The 17,128-nt window shown below is 39.7% G+C and overlaps 1 protein-coding gene across 1 annotated transcript in view; it reads left to right on the top strand.

Annotated features, from left to right (window-relative positions):
• NOX4 (NADPH oxidase 4) overlaps positions 1–15,922 on the top strand; it is a 236,127-nt gene extending 220,205 nt beyond the window's left edge. The window contains exons 17-18 of the mRNA XM_063444952.1: positions 157–257; positions 14,959–15,922. Coding sequence (XP_063301022.1) covers positions 157–257; positions 14,959–15,079 — 222 coding nt within the window. The 3' untranslated portion in view covers positions 15,080–15,922. The remainder of the gene's footprint in view (positions 1–156; positions 258–14,958) is intronic.
• Positions 15,923–17,128: the final 1,206 nt, after the last annotated feature.

Below are 17,128 nucleotides of genomic sequence, written 5' to 3' on the forward strand. Positions count from 1 at the left end.
TATTGGCAATTAGTCTCGTGTTGTGTTTATGCTTTTGTAAAAGATGGATACCCTGCATTCTACCGTAATACAATACATGTCAGTAGCACAGCAATACACACTTTTTAATCCCTTAGTTCACAAATCTCATGGAACCAACTGTGTCATCTCTTGCAGAAAATAATTGGTAACAAATACCAGGCTTTGAACTCCAGACTTCTTATTGGGCGTCCATGCTGGAAACCTTTGTTTGATGAGATAGCCAAATCTAACAGACAGTAAGTAACATGTTTAGGTATTCACATATGACAAGAAGGGAGGAAAGCATTTTATTCTCACTAGCAGACTGATAGCACATGTTTAAACTTCCACAAGGCTTTATCTAATAAGCCACAGGTCCAAGCCTCTGATGTCAAAGTCATTCTTTATCTAATGTTTTCCAGTTGAAAGAACTACAATCAAGTCACAATTCTTTTTTTTTTTTTTTTTCAGTTTTTGAAGCAGAATAGTACGGTGATCATTTTCAAAAGACATTAAGTGAAAATTCTAAATGTTCATGTAAAAGAGAACTATTTCAACCATAAGAGCAGTTAGTACTGTATCGAATGTGCAACAGTTACAGAAGTCAAATATTGACATATGTCATATTGCATATGTGGTCCATGTGGATAAAATGGACAACACTTTATGGACACGACTGCATGCGTGTATAATAGCAAAATAGCTCAGATTGATGTATACAGTGACATGGGATAAGTATTCACCCCCTTCTTGATTACTTCTATTTTACATATATACTGTGTGGAAAGGGAAGGCAGTAGTCCCAGTTGTGGTTCACTGTCCATGAGTGTCCATGAGTGGTTCACTGGCTTTGCATCTCTACCTGAGTTTAAAATGGAACAATGAGACAAAAATTTGATTCTTTGTTAAAATAATTTGTATATGCCCACCCAGAATCATTTGCAGTAGTAACATCACTGCAAATGTGAAATTGCTGTGGGAAAAGCAAGTCTTATGGCTTGACTGGTGTTCAGATCTGTGTTTAACTATGTATTGACTATCCACTGACTTTAGGTGGAAGGGGTTTCCAATCGCCTTTTTCCCCACCATAACTCTTAACATTCTTGGTTTGTATGTATACAGTATCTCACAAAGTGAATATACCCCTCACATTTTTGTAAATATTTTATATCTTTTCATGTGACAACACTGAATACATTACACTCTGCTACAATGTAAAGTAGTAAGTGCGCATCCTGTATAACAGTGTAAATTTTCTGTCCCCTCAAAATAACTCAACACACAACCATTAATGTCTAAACCTTTGGCAACAAAAGTGAGTACAGTCGTTAAGTGGAAATGTTCAAATTGGGCCCAAAGTGTCTATATTTTGTGTGGCCACCATTATTTTCCCGCACTGCCTTAACCCTCATGGGCATGGAGTTCACCAGAGCTTCACAGGTTTCCACTGGAGTCCTCTTCAACTCCTCTATGACAACATCACGGAGCTGGTGGATGTTAAAGACATTGCGCTCCCCCACCTTCCGTTTGAGGAAGCCCCACAGATGCTCAATAGGATTTAGGTCTGGAGACATGCTTGATAAGTCCATAACCTTTACCTTTAGCTTCTTTAGCAAGGCAGTGGTCATCTTGGAGGTGTATTTGGAGTTGTTATCATGTTGGAATACTGCCCTGTGGTCCAGTCTCCGAATTGAGGGGATCATTATGTCACAGTACATGTTGGCATTCATGGTTCCCTCAGTGAACTATAGCTCCCCAGTGTCGTCAGCACTCATGCAGGCCCAGACCATGACCCACACCATGCTTGACTGTCGGCAAGACATATTTGTCTTTGTACTCCTCACATGCTTGACAACATCTGAACCCAATAAGTTTATCTTGGTCTCATTGGACCACATGACATGGCTCCAGTAATCCATGTCCTTAGTCTGCTTGTCTTCAACAAACTGTTTGCGGGCTTTCTTGTGCATCATCTTTAGAAGAGGCTTCCTTCTGGGATGACAGCCATGCAGACCAATTTGATGCAGTGTGCGGCATATGGTCTGAGCACTAACAGGCTGACCCCCCACCCCTTCAACCTCTGAAGCAATGCTGGCAGCACTCATGCATCTATTTCCCAAAAAGAACCTCTGGATATCACGCTGAGCACGTGCACTTAACTTCTTTGGTTAACCATGGTGAGGCCTGTTCTGAATGGAACCTGTCCTGTGAAACCGCTGTATGGTCTTGCCCACTGTGCTGCAGCTCAGTTTCAGGGTCTTGGCAATCTTCTTATAGCCTAGGCCATCTTTATGTAGAGCAAACATTTTTTTTTTCATATCCTCAGAGAGTTCTTTGCCATGAGGTGCCATGTTGAACTTCCAGTGACCAGTATGAGAGAGTGTGAGAGAGCAATAACACCACATTTAACACACCTGCTCCCCATTCACACCTGAGACCCTCTAACACTAACGAGTCATATGACACCGAGGAGGGAAAATGGCTATATGGGTCCAATTTGGACATTTCCACTTCCATTTATTGCCAAAGGTTTAGACATTAATGGCTGTGTGTTTAGTTATTTTGAGGGGACAGCAAATTTACACTGTTATACAGGCTGTACACTTACTACTTTACATTGTAGCAAAAAGGGCATAGATCACCTAACATTCCTAAATTGTTTGGAATAACATGCTTTAAAACATCAGGTATGATGTTGTATCGATCAGGTAGTGTAAGGGTTACATTGACAGATTAAACTCCCCGTTTAACGCACCACAAACAACCGCAAACAGTCCATTTGCACAACCGCAAACTCCCCATTTGCACAAGGTTGGATACCAAGCTAGCCATGTCCCGTTCCTTGTCCTTACTGATGTCATTGAAGGTCTCTTCCTCCACCCATCCATGTACAACACCAAGGGTCCTTGAAAGGTGACAACAAGCCCCCTGGGACGCCTTCTGTGTTTGGTCTTCCACCTCCTCAAAGCCACCTTCCTCCTCTGACTCCTCTTCTTCAGACTCCTCTCTCTGCGTTGCCGCTCTATAAGGTGTGTTAAGTAGTACTATTCCTATCAGTTTAATCCCTGTTAGGTCCCCTATCAGGGGACGTGTATATGGCATCGATTTTAGGAACCGGGAGATGGAAAAAGATGCTTGGTCCTCCTACTTCAAATTTGGGGCACTGCGCGTGCAATCTAATGTGCCACCAGATAGGAGTGGTGTGTTAAGTAGTACTATTCTTATCAGTTTAATCCCTGTTACGTCCACCTCATCAGGCCTTTTTTAGTCGAATGTATCGCCCACTGTCAGTCCCTTCGGGATCCATCCCTCATTCATCTTAATAAAGGTGAGGTAATCTAGACTTTTTTGACGTAGGCGACTTCTCTTCTCAGTGACAATACCTCCTGCTGCACTGAAGGTCCTTTCTGACAGGACACTTGAAGCGGGGCAGGCCAGAAGTTCTATCGCAAATTGGGATAGCTCAGGCCAAAGGTCAAGCTTGCACACCCAGTAGTCAAGGGGTTTTATCGCTCCTCAGAGTGTCGATATCTGCAGTTAAGGCGAGGTAGTCTGCTACCTGTCGGTCGAGTCGTTCTCTGAGGCAGGACCCCAAAGGGCTGTGGCGATGCGTAGGACTTAAAAAGCTCCGCATGTCCTCCATCAACAACACGTCTGTAAAGCATCCTGTCCTTGCCGGCATGGTCATGGGAGGAGGAGGATTACTTTCATCTCTTCCCCTGTTAGATTCCCGTTGTGCTGTGACATCACCCTTATACGCTGTGTAAAGCATACTTTTTAATTGATTTTGGAACTGCTGCATCCTTTCCGACTTGCCGTAATTCGGTAACATTTCAGGCACTTTCTGCTTATACCGGGGGTCTAGTAGCGTGGACACCCAGTACAGGTCGTTCTCCTTCAGCCTTTGTATACGAGGGTCCCTCAACAGGCACGCCTGCGTGAAAGACCCCATTTGCACAAGGTTGGATGCTGAGCTACTCATGTCCCTTTCCTCGTCCTCAGTGATCTCACTGAAGGTATGTTCTTCCCCCCAGCCACGTACAACACCACAGGTACCAGATAGGTGACAACAAGCACCCTGGGATGCCTGTTGTGGTTGGTCTTCCTCCTCCTCCTCAAAGCCACATTCCTCCTCTGACTCCTCTTCCTCACAATCCTCTTCCAGCATTGCCGCAGGTCCAGCAAGCGATGCTGATAAGGCTGTTTCTGGTGGTGATGGTGACCACAACTCTTCCTCTTCCTCTTCACGCTCATCTACGGCCTGATCCAGCACTCTTCGCAGGGCACGCTCCAGGAAGAAAACAAATGGAATGATGTCGCTGATGGTGCCTTCGGTGCGACTGACTACGTTTGTCACCTCCTCAAAAGGACGCATGAGCCTACAGGCATTGCGCATGAGCGTCCAGTAACGTGGAAAAAAATTCCCAGCTCCGCAGAGGCTGTCCTAGCACCCCAGTCATACAAATAGTCGTTAATGGCTTTTTCTTGTTGGAGCAGGCAGTCGAACATTAGGAGTGTTGAATTCCAACGTGTCAGGCTGTCGCAAATCAAGCGCCTCACTGGCATGTTGTTTCGCCGCTGGATATCTGAAAAGTGCGCCATGGCCGTGTAGGAATGCCTGAAATGGCCACACACCTTCCTGGCCTGCTTCAGGACGTCCTGTAAGCCTGGGTACTTATGCACAAAGCGTTGTACGATCAGATTACACACATGTGCCATGAACGGCACATGTGTCAACTTGCCCAAATTCAATGCCGCCAACAAATTTCTTCCGTTGTCACAAACCACTTTGCCGATCTCCAGTTGGTGCGGAGTCAGCCACTGATCCACCTGTGCGTTCAGGGCGGACAGGAGTGCTGGTCCGGTGTGACTCTCTGCTTTCAGGCAAGTCAACCCCAAGACGGCGTGACACTGCCGTATCCGGGATGTGGAATAGTACCTGGGAGCTGGGAGGGTGCCGTTGATGTGGAGCAAGACGCAGCAGCAGAAGAGGACTCAGCCGAGGAGGTTATGGAAGAGGATGGAGTAGGAGGAGTAGAGGAGGTGGCAGCAGGCCTGCCTGCAAGTCATGGCGGTGTCACCAACTCCTCTGCAGAACCACGCATTCCATGCTTGGCAGCCGTCAGCAGGTTTACCCAATGCGCAGTGTAGGTGATATACCTGCCCTGACCATGCTTTGTAGACCAGGTATCAGTGGTCAGATGGACCCTTGCCCCAACACTGTGTACCAGACATGCTATTACTTCCTTTTGCACAATCGAGTACAGGTTGAGGATTGCCTTTTGTGCAAAGAAATTTCAGCCGGGTTTCTTCCACTGCGGTGTCCCAATAGCTAAAATTTTTTGGAATGCCTCAGACTCCAACTACTTGTAAGTTTTTGGATTTTTTTTAAATGCAAGCTATTGTGACACCAGATATGAGTGGTGGCACTGGGCAAGTGGGCACAGTATACACTGTGAGCCTGACACACATGCTGGCATGCAGGCAACTGCAATTAGATTACACAGGCAAAAAAAAAAAAAGCAAACTGATGTTCTAGACATAAAAAGGGCTTTTTGGGGTGCTGTCCTTAGAGTAGAGATCAGATGAGTCCTTCAGGACTGTAGTGGACACTGAATACACTAGCCTAGCTATCGATTTCCCTATTAAATCAGCAGCAGCTACACTGTACCTCCTCTCACTAAGAATGCAGCTTCCGAATGAATCTAAAATGGATGCTGTCCAGGAGGTGGGAGGGTCTGGGAGGGAGGGTCTGCTGCTGATTGGCTGGAATGTGTCTGCTGACTGTGAGGTACAGGGTCAAAGTTTACTCAATGATGACGAATAGGGGGCAGACCGAACATCGCATATGTTCGCCCGCCGTGGCGAACGCGAACAAGCTATGTTCGCCAGGAACTATTCGCCAGCGAACTATTCGGGACATCTCTACCAGGGACTAATGAAAGTATTTAGAAAATTGGGCAGACTAGATGGGCCGAATGGTTCTTATCTGCCGTCACATTTTATGTTTCTATGTAACAACAATTGTGATTTGTCAATCAGCATGATATGTAAAACATAAATACAAATAAAGAATGCATGAAATTGTTGTAAAAAGCTACAGGAATATCTAATATCCAGCATAAGCTCCATCTTATTACCATCATACGGTTAGAGGCGTTAGGGGGTAAAAAAAAGCATGGGTTGCCTGCAATACCAATATAGGGTCCTAAACGTTTCCCACTTCATAAAGTATAAATAAACAAAGTAAAACAAACTAATATGTACAAGTCTAGCAGGGATACTGTTCACTTTGCAAGCTAACCAATCACGGTGCAGTAAAGGCCTTCATATCAGCACTGGTGTACTCAATGTAAGCCTCTTGTACATCCTTCATTGATGAGCTCTCTATACAACTGTCTGGAAGGTGTGTGGATTTCTTTTATTTTATTCCTGGCTTGGTTTCAACTTTCTCAGTGTATTTTACAATTTGGTGTTTTGTGTTTCATGGCCACAGTTTGACACCACCTCGACACATGTGTAAGGGATTTCCTCTTGTTTTGGGGTGGAGTGATTTATCTAATAATTAGGACAGAACATCCTCTGGCTTCGGACCAATTTTTCATTTTAGATTATATTATTACTTACACCTACCGCTCATGGTGGAAGGGATAGGCGCCATTCACCAGGCCCTTACTTGGTTTTGACTCCCTTTCACCCCTCGGAAAAAGCGGAAAAAGAAGGGAGGCCAACTGCTGATTAAATTACTGATTAAATGTAGTGTTTAATGTGTATTTTCTTACAAGCCTGGTGTCATTATGTTTGAAAGTAGCAAAGATGTTTTGGTGTTTCCAGTTGTGATTGAAGACTTGGGACAGTTTTGGGTTCTTTTTTTCCATCAGGAAAATCAGGAATTAACCAAAAAATCAATCCTGTAACTTTGTAGAGTTACAACCAGAAGTCAAATTAGAAGAATTGGGATTGTTAAAATCACAAATTTGTCCACATTCTTCCAGATATTTTTTTTTTATTGCCATTCACACAAATTCATACGTTCATTTCAATTACATCAGAAGCAATCTCCTTTCTAATTATGTGTAATTACTTTATGTAATCCAACATTCTTTTGAAGATAAATTTAGATATTGAGTCAGGAACATATTTTAAGATGTAGGCAGGTTGGCAAGAAACCTTAAATAGATTTTTTTTACGGAAGAAAATAGATTATATATGTGTATATATTTTAAACATTAGACTTTCCAAATGATTTATTCTGTGTATTTTTATATACACTTCAAAAGTGCAGTAAAATACATTGTGGGGCACATTTCTGTGTCTCTCAATGCATTGTGTGAATATATTGCTTAGGTTTCGGAATAGTGAAAAAGTGGTAATTTTCCAAGGTCAAATTATGCAACTGTGCCCATCCCATCATCCTAGAGGATATCAGGGTATAAGGCACACTGGTGGACTTACAATCTACTTAAAACACCATGGTAAGTCAAATAGAAATGACACTTGACCACGCTTGTAGGCATGTGACAGCATGTGATCCACCTCATTCTTTATCTCTCTTGAAAGTGAAGTATCAAAGAGAAGAGATTGGCAGAGATTGCTATTGCTGTGTTTTTGTGAGTTCTTATGATGAAGATACAACCTATCAAACTCCATAATTTCTTCTCACACCAGTACTGAATTCTTCCCATGTCCTTGAAAAGATCAAATTCAGAAATATGTTTCTTTGTTTGTTTTTTATGTGAAAAGGTCAGTTGGAAAAATATAGAGGGAGAGGAGAAAGATCAACTGTTTTAAGGAGTATGTCAAATTTATGAACTGGAGAATGTGAAAACCTAAGAAAGTATTTTCTTAAAAGGGAGAACATTTTTGAAAATCAGAGAACAGGTGGATATTTAATAAAGGCTTGGTCATTAGTTACTAATTATATTCATAAAATGAAAGCTACCATCGTACTTTGTTGAGTGTGTAAGTATGAATTATGCTAACAAGGTCACTACAATCTCTCTCCACATTGCCTAAAATAAAAAAAAATTGTAATTAAAATGTTTACGTTATGCCCTAAGCCATGGAGTTTCTTGTTTCAAAAACAACACAGTACAGGGGAGATATTGTATTACCCCTTTACAAATTGTGTCTTGTGAACCTACAGTAGCTACATAACATTCTTGACATGATCATTAGGTATTCTTAATACAAAGACAAAAAATGCCAGATGTATGGTATGGCCAGAGCAGTTGACATTAAAGACAGAAAGATATCTCCTGTATATGAGTAAGATCATATGGGTGATTAAAAAAGTATCCCTTAATAGGCTGAAGGGTAGAAATGTATAAGTCACCAATTTAAAGTAAGGTAGGGCACAAAGGTAGCATAGGATAGATTTTAGCATTTATTAGATCCAGGTTACATATAAGTAAATCAGGTAAACAGAAAAAGAACCTTGTTCACCTCTGTTTTAAGATTGTGTGGAGAGGCTTAAAATAAAAACTCGTGTTGCAACCTACTGCAAAATAAAATATCTCATGATCAATAGTGTCTGGCTCCTAAGTAAAGCCTGTTTTCAATATTTTTTTTTATCCCATGGTTTAAACCTGAAGATCAGTAGATACCTTAGAGAGAAAAATTAGCATCACATATCTGTAGACCTGTGTGTCTCTGCCCTGTGAATGAATACAAAGAGTTAGGTCACCAAATTATCAGGGACCACTTCACTTCCTATACTACTGGGTACTGTCAATAACAATCAACAGGAATATACATTTAGATTCCGTAGAATTTGTACCATGCTGTTCATTAAATTGTCTGAAAAAAATGCAGCTCATGTCACATAACATAAAGGAACTATGAAAAACCTTCTAAATGTGGAACATGTTAGGCTGTAATGTCTCTGTCATATTGAATTATCTGCATTTTTTATCTTTATTGAGATGAATAAATGCCATTACAGAATATAAATCCATTAATAGTCATAGTTATCTGGAGCATGCTCAAAACATACAAGAAAGATCAGTACAGAGAAACATAGAGCCATATAAATATTACACTTTGGATTACATTACCATTGGTCATTGGTTAGGCAAACTAAGTCTCCACAGCTATGTTTCATTCGTGCTCAAGAATTTTTAAACACATGCAGAAAATAGGTATATCAGTATAGAAGAAAACAAATACTATACAGATATTTAAATAAGAGAGTAAATGTTAACACAAAGCCATTTGTTAACCTCCAAAGAATTACATAATTTTAGAGAAGATGTCTGTTGGTGGTCTCGCATATCCTAGATTAGGCGCAAGGGGGTTAGTATGAAACTCTGGGTTTAGGCGCACTCCCGGGCCAATGGGGGAGGGGGCGCGAATAAGGAGAGAGAAAGGAGAGGAGAACACAGATTATGTGTAATTACATGTAGTATAACAGTCAGAAGGGTATTCTATGAAGTGGTCCTTAAAATTAATAAATTCAGAAGTGAGTAATGTGGAGTCGTTGTGTTAAACTAGAAAGAGAGAAGTTCAAGATCTTCTCCCTCTCTGCACAAACTCTATCCACTATCCCAAACATCCATATAGAGAGGGTACCTGAATGAAATAGAGTAACTTAGTTCTTCCATAATCTTTATGGAATCTACTTTTTGAATCCATTCCCTGATCAAGGGGACTGTGGGCTTTTCACAGCACAAAGGAATTAATAGATTGGCTGCTGTCAGTAGATGAGTGAGATTTGTTGTGGGTTTGGACAACGCTGTTTTAAATAAGTGAAATAATAATGGCTTTGGGTCAAGTGGGAGTTGAACACCTTTAATGGTATGAATTAATTTAGTAATGTGTTCCTAGTATATGTGGATAGACGGGCAGGTCCACCATATATGTGGTAATGTTACTTTAGCCTGTTTGCAATGCCAACACTTGTTTGTTGCCATTGGAAAGGAGGGGGGGTGCAAATGGGCTGGTGCCATCTTGTAATTCTTCTGTAGTTTCTTTCTTGAATAATGAAAATGATAGAGGATTTATGTATTCGGAGGAATATTTTGGTCCATTCATCTTGTGATATGGCAATATCTAGGTCTCTGGCCTAGGATTGGGTGAATGGTGGAGGTGTGTCATAAAGATCTGGGTGTAGGAGTGCGCTGAACATCGATAGCTGTATCCATGAGATTGTATGTAAAGTATGTGACAGATCACCCTGTCCCTGAATTATTGTTTTATATTGAATGGTCCGGTATACGAACATCACCGAACAGACTGCCCCATTTGGTTCGTATACCGAACAAAGTACCGAACGGACAGACCACCCAGACAATAGTCATGTGCCGCTCATTGACCTGCTTGACCTCATTTGCACCTTCACAAACCGCAATTACCCTAACATTCTAAGCAGTCGGCTGGGTGGCCACCGTTCGTATGGATGAACACGAGGCGGCGGCCATCTTGTTCTTGTGAATGTTTGGTCATTGAATGTATGGAACTATTATCTGACTTCCACCTCCACAGGTGTTCGGTTCCATTCATCTGAGAAGAGCAGCGTTCTGTAGGTGCAAACTCCCGAACGAGGGGCACACGGCCAGTGTATGCACGAACAGTTCTCCTTGTTAATTTATTATGTTTTGTACTACCAAAAGAGACCAACCGTTCCGCCTTAACTCATGGAACTCTTTTGGGCAGGCGCTTCGTGTGCTGTCGGTCTAAACTATACCTCGGTGGCGTTTCAACTATGTTCATGAAATCTGAGCACTTTTCGGATATGTTGGGCACTGAGATCCAGGCTATCCGGGGATATAGGACTTCAGGGGGTACCTAATTGTTAAGTGTATATTTTTGGGTGTTTTTGTTATGTATGTCCTGGACCTAAAAGTTTATGTAATTATGTAACAAAACAAAGAAAATAAATCCAAAGGTGGTCTAACTAAGAGACAACCATGAGGACAATTACCCAGTCCAATTCCAATAGTAAATGTTAACAGGAAAGAAAATAATAAATAACTTTATTAAGGTATATAATACAATGTATACATAAATACCAATCTAAATAGATAGAGTCAGTTAAGAGGAATAACCCACCATCAAAAATAGAGATAGGTGGCTAAATAGTAGCCTACTGTATATAATCCTTCTAAACTCCTCCACAAGTAGTCACCCTTAGTGTTCCAACCCTATACTCCTGGGAAACACCTTCAAGGGTGTTCCAATCCAGACTTATCTATAATAGAAAAATACACCAAACTTAAAATAAAATAAAAACTAATGGTAACCAGTCTAAATAGAGAGAGACAGAGAGGAAAGAGGAGAGGCCAGGCACGAAATGGAAGTGGCTAATTAATAGCCTACTAAGAGAGCTACCTTTCTAAAATAGAAAGGAGATTAACTAAATAGTGCTCTGGCTAAGTTACACCAATACTGGCATAACTTGTGTAATCAGGTTATTCACAATCATATACAGTGTATATACTATCTGAAACTGACGTAGGTACAGGTTGTTATTTACACTAGTATAAAGCATAACACTATATAATTAGTTGGATATATAGCTTCATTTGCTATCTTTTCCTCAGTGTTATTCTTGCAGATACATAGTGTACTTCACATTCTCTATGTTGGTGTGTATAATTGCACACTCTATGGGTTAATCCTGGACCTCAATTGGGCACCCAAACGGTTAATGCTATTATGCTTTCAGTTCCACCTGATCGCCGAATGAGTCATGTAACGGAGCTTCTAGACACGCCCCGTTTGCCTCATTAGTGGGACGATCGTTGATTGGTGGACTTACTGATACAGGGTATAAAACAGACTGCTGGGCTAGCTGCATTAGCGTTACCCCTGATGACGGCGTGTGGAACACGCTGAAACGCGCGTCGGGTTTTAGCCACTTTTTCACTCACGATTTGAGCACTCTGCACAGATGATTTGTCACTTATTTAAACTCTTGGAACCTTTTCTAATGTTAGTTTGAGCTGAGATTAGAACACCCTCAAAGGTGTTTCCTTAGGAGTATAGGGTTTAGCATAGAGAGTGTTTGTTTGCTGGGAGTCTACAAGTGGGGGGAGAGGTTTATATTATATGGTTGGTTTTTTGATACCTTACCTAAACGTTTATATATGCTTATGCATTTACCTCTCTCCTTTATTTCTCCCCTCCTCTCTTATTGCTTGTACACCCTTAGCCAGAGCACTATTTAGTTAATCTCCTTTCTATTTTAGAAAGGTAGCTCTCTTAGTAGGCTATTAATTAGCCACTTCCATTTCGTGCCTGGCCTCTCCTCTTTTCTCTCTGTCTCTCTCTATTTAGACTGGTTACCATTAGTTTTTAAGTGAGCACTCTGCACAGATGATTTGACACTTATTCAAACTCTTGGAACCTTTTCTAATGTTAGTTTGAGCTGAGATTAGAACACCCTCGAAGGTGTTTCTTTAGGAGTATAGGGTTTAGCATAGAGAGTTTGTTTGCTGGGAGTCTATAAGTGGGGGGAGAGGTTTATATTATATGGTTGGTTTTTTGATACCTTACCTAAAACGTTTATATATGCTTATGCATTTACCTCTCTCCTTTATTTCTCCCCTCCTCTCTTATTGCTTGTACACCCTTAGCCAGAGCACTATTTAGTTAATCTCCTTTCTATTTTAGAAAGGTAGCTCTCTTAGTAGGCTATTAATTAGCCACTTCCATTTCGTGCCTGGCCTCTCCTCTTTCCTCTCTGTCTCTCTATTTAGACTGGTTACCATTAGTTTTTATTTTATTTTAAGTTTGGTGTATTTTTCTATTATAGATAAGTCTGGATTGGAACACCCTTGAAGGTGTTTCCCAGGAGTATAGGGTTGGAACACTAAGGGTGACTACTTGTGGAGGAGTTTACTATATGTGGGGCTATATGAATGTGAGATTATGATCCATACATTCCATTACCCACTACTCTCCACCTAGCCTCTCCACCCATATGAGTGTTTCTATACCCTTAGCCCAAGCATCATTGAGTCATTATTATTTTTCTTTTCTTTTTAGAAGGATTATATACAGTAGGCTACTATTTAGCCACCTATCTCTATTTTTGATGGTGGGTTATTCCTCTTAACTGACTCTATCTATTTAGATTGGTATTTATGTATACATTGTATAATATACCTTAATAAAGTTATTTATTATTTTCTTTCCTGTTAACATTTACTATTGGAATTGGACTGGGTAATTGTCCTCATGGTTGTCTCTTAGTTAGACCACCTTTGGATTTATTTTCTTTGTTTTGTTTCATTACCCTAGGGTTACCCCCTTTCTACCCAGTCTAGGTGACCATCCCTTACCTAAGAGACGGTAATAGGGTAGGGTTTTGTCCTCCCTGTTTTCTGGTCCCTTAAGGTTTCATCTATACTTATGTAATTTTGTGTTTACTTTTATTGTAGTCCCCTCTCAGGTCCAATGGGGAATGCCCCTGGTATATGTAATAAGAAACCCCTTGCATGGGGACTTGCATATAAGGCCAGTTGTGGCTGCCAAAAACACAGTTCAACTTCACCCTCAACACAAAGCCTTGTCTCGTGATTGTAGGGAACAGCTATACCTGCTTTACTACCACTTGGATTACTGCTTGGGAATACTACAGCATTACTCATACTAGGGGAAAGGACATCTGTGGCGGAGGAAACCCCTCTTCCCTCGGGGTGGCCACCACAAAGTACAATATGTTTCAAACTTTGTAATGTTTCATTTGGTGTCCATTAAGTCAGGCATTGAGGTGATAAAGTGGATCAATTGGTTGTATCTGAAGTTTTACAGGACAGAGTGAGTTCCAGTGGATAATAGATCGGTGAGGAGAGTGATCCTTGTAGTATGTTGTAGCGAACCCAGGGTAAGGTATTTTGATGCATGGAAGGCCTTATCTGCATTTTTGTATGTCTTATTGTTTTTATTTATTTTTTTTATATTAAACACAAAGAACTATGTTTATCGCAAAATGCAGCAATCTAGCTCATTTTTCTTTCTCTTAAAGTGGAAATCTGACTAAATTTTTAAAAAATAGACATGCATGCATAAAAATAATAAAATGAATACACACGAATAGCATAGAACATAAAAAGTGGAATAGAAAAAATCACTTTACTCTACACGTTTTTCTTTGAAGTGTTTTGTTGTCAGAGCAATTTAGAGACCTCTGATACTGGACTTCCGAGAAATGCTTCTGACAAAAAGCTTAGCGAACCGCCACGAGTGTTATTATTTTCAGGATGTATTAAAAGTGTCATTTTGAGGGGAAAAAATGAAAAAATAAATATGTTAGTGCTTGCCAAGAGATTAGTCTTTTTTCCTTTCACAATTGTTAGAATATAGACTTGAAACCATTTTATCGAGTAGCTTAACGTTTGACTTCCTTGTAAGAAGAATGAAACATTAAAAACAAGAAAACTGGTTCTAGACAATAATTATTCCACCAATACAACTCAATGTAACTGAGTTTCTACCTTAAATGAAAAATGTAGGGAAAGAACACCTATCTTCAAATTAAATCCAATGCTTCAAGAGAAGGTTTGCAAGTTCCATTTACCCCAAGTATAGCAGATTTGCTCTGTTAGTACTTCTTTTTGTACATTTACCTATATTTATTAAGATGGTGTTAATGGAATCATGACTTTAGAGCTGCAGTTTGAAATCAATTACTGTCTTATACCAAATTATAGAACCGTAATAATAATACTATTTGCTAATTAGCAAGAATATTTAGCATTTGCAACATTATAACACGACTTGTGCCAGTAGTACACATATTATTGGCTACAGAAGAATCAAAGGATGAAATTACCTTGTCACGTGTCAACCATGACTTTTGATTAGGCACTAGAAATGCTTTAGGGGAAGGACGGAAATTAATTGACGTTAATTGATGTTTGAATTATTATTTGTAATATAAGAGATTGCATGATAATATATTGTATAACTGATAGATCTAATTATATATTTCCTCTTTTGCTGTTATCTCTTTAGGAAATCTGTTGGAGTGTTCTGTTGTGGACCCAAAGGACTGTCCAAGGATCTTCATAAACTATGCAACAATCCTAATTCTTACGGGACAAAGTTTGAGTATAATAAAGAATCTTTCTCTTAACTTGAATGAACACAAGTCACAGAAGTGCACATTTTCATGATTCAAAGCACAGACACACTATAGATGGAATTCAACCTAACTGAATAGTTCCATATCAATACTCATCCCTATGACTGTGTTCTTTTCTGGTACACTACAAGAGAAAGTTGGGTAGACAAATGTTTATAAATAGCAAGCGTGCCTCCAGTCCAAAGATTACCAAACTCCAATAGGTATAGATGATAACGGAAATGAATGGGAATTGGTCTAAAGTGCGTGCAGATTTATTGGATGAAGAGCACCATTGTACCAGCTTCCAACAGAGCCTTGATAAAGGGTATGTTAGGAGCCCAAACGTTGCTGCCCTTCATTCAATAAATCTGCCCACCCTTTAGACCTGTGCTTGGTCGTTTCCTTTATCGTCTTTTCTAACACACTGACTAAGCATACATAAATTAAATTATACCTGTTGGCAGCTAAAGGATGCTTGGTTAGCATTTTACCACCTATTTGGGGACCATTGAACAATATGATTACAGATAGGTACGGTAGTTATAAAAAAAAAATACAAAATATATGAGCTAAAACTAGACGTGTGTCATTAATTTATTTAAAACAAATATCCATTTTCATTTATTTGATTTGATGCATTTTGAAAGATCAATGTAGAAATTCCGATAGAACCTCAAGAGCAAATGCTTCACACCAGTCTCAGTAAAAAGTGAAAATCATATAGTAATAATTTTAAATGCAATATACAAGGGAAAATCGAACAATCAAAGTTATACCAAAAGGAATAAATCAGGTGGAGACAGCTGTATAATTCTGTCTAGCTAGTGAGCAAGAATAAAAACAAACGTGAGATCATGATCTTGTTAGTGATGGCTTGTACAAGTCTATCATCTTCCAAATGTCCATATTCCTATTGATATAGATCAGGGTGGCTTTCATAAAAATTTCTTAAGTTCAATGTGGTCCTATTTCTATTGATCTAAATCAATAACATCAATTGGGAGTGCATCAAGTTCAACATGACCATATTTCGACTATTCGAAATTAGTAATAACAAGCTTAACTCCATGAAGTTCAACTTGACCTGTGTCAGCAATTGTTAAACCTTTCTAATAACATTACTGCAACAGGAAGGTACTTGTAAATGTTTACAAACATGATTTTACATACTGAAGCAAGCTAGATAAGTGCAGCTCTATCTTAACGTAAATGGTAAATGCTAAATGAAGACAATTGTGTCTCTAACCAAAGAACCAAAAATCACCTACAGTAAAGTAGGTAAAGCCTTTAGGTTTTATATGTAAACTAGGAAATTGCACAAATCATGGACATTTAGTGTTCAAAGATGAGGACTAGATTCTGGAGCACTGTAGTTTAGTATGTAAGAAGTAGACGGCGTGCCTTTGTCAACGATATTTATAATGTATGGATTTGTAATGTTTTTCTTGACAAAAATATGAATTACTTTGTAAAAAATACCCTAGTTTGGGTTAAATAAACAGTGATCATATTTGTTTTGTTCTTTACCTAATTAGTCTTAAAAGGACACTATAGTCACCTGAACAACTTTAGCTTAATGAAGCAGTTTTGGTGTATAGAACATGCCCCTGCAGCCTCACTGCTCAATCCTCTGCCATTTAGGAGTTAAATCCCTTTATTTATGAACCCTAGTCACACCTCCCTGCATGTGACTTGCACAGCCTTCCATAAATACTTCATGTAAAGAGAGCCCTATTTAGGCTTTCTTTATTGCAAGTTCTGTTTAATTAAGATTTTCTTATCCCCTCCTATGTTAATAGCTTGCTAGACCCTGCAAGAGCCTCCTGTATGTGATTAAAGTTCAATTTAGAGATTGAGATACAATTATTTAAGGTAAATTACATCTGTTTGAAAGTGAAACCAGTTTTTTTTTTTCATGCAGGCTCTGTAAATCATAGCCAGGGGAGGTGTGGCTAGGGCTGCATAAACAGAAACAAAGTGATTTAACTCCTAAATGACAGTGAATTGAGCAGTGAAATTGCAGGGGAATGATCTATACACTAAAACTGCTTTATTTAG

Source organism: Pelobates fuscus, chromosome 1 (genome assembly GCF_036172605.1).
Source record: "Pelobates fuscus isolate aPelFus1 chromosome 1, aPelFus1.pri, whole genome shotgun sequence".
NCBI classification, from domain to species: Eukaryota; Metazoa; Chordata; class Amphibia; order Anura; family Pelobatidae; genus Pelobates; species Pelobates fuscus.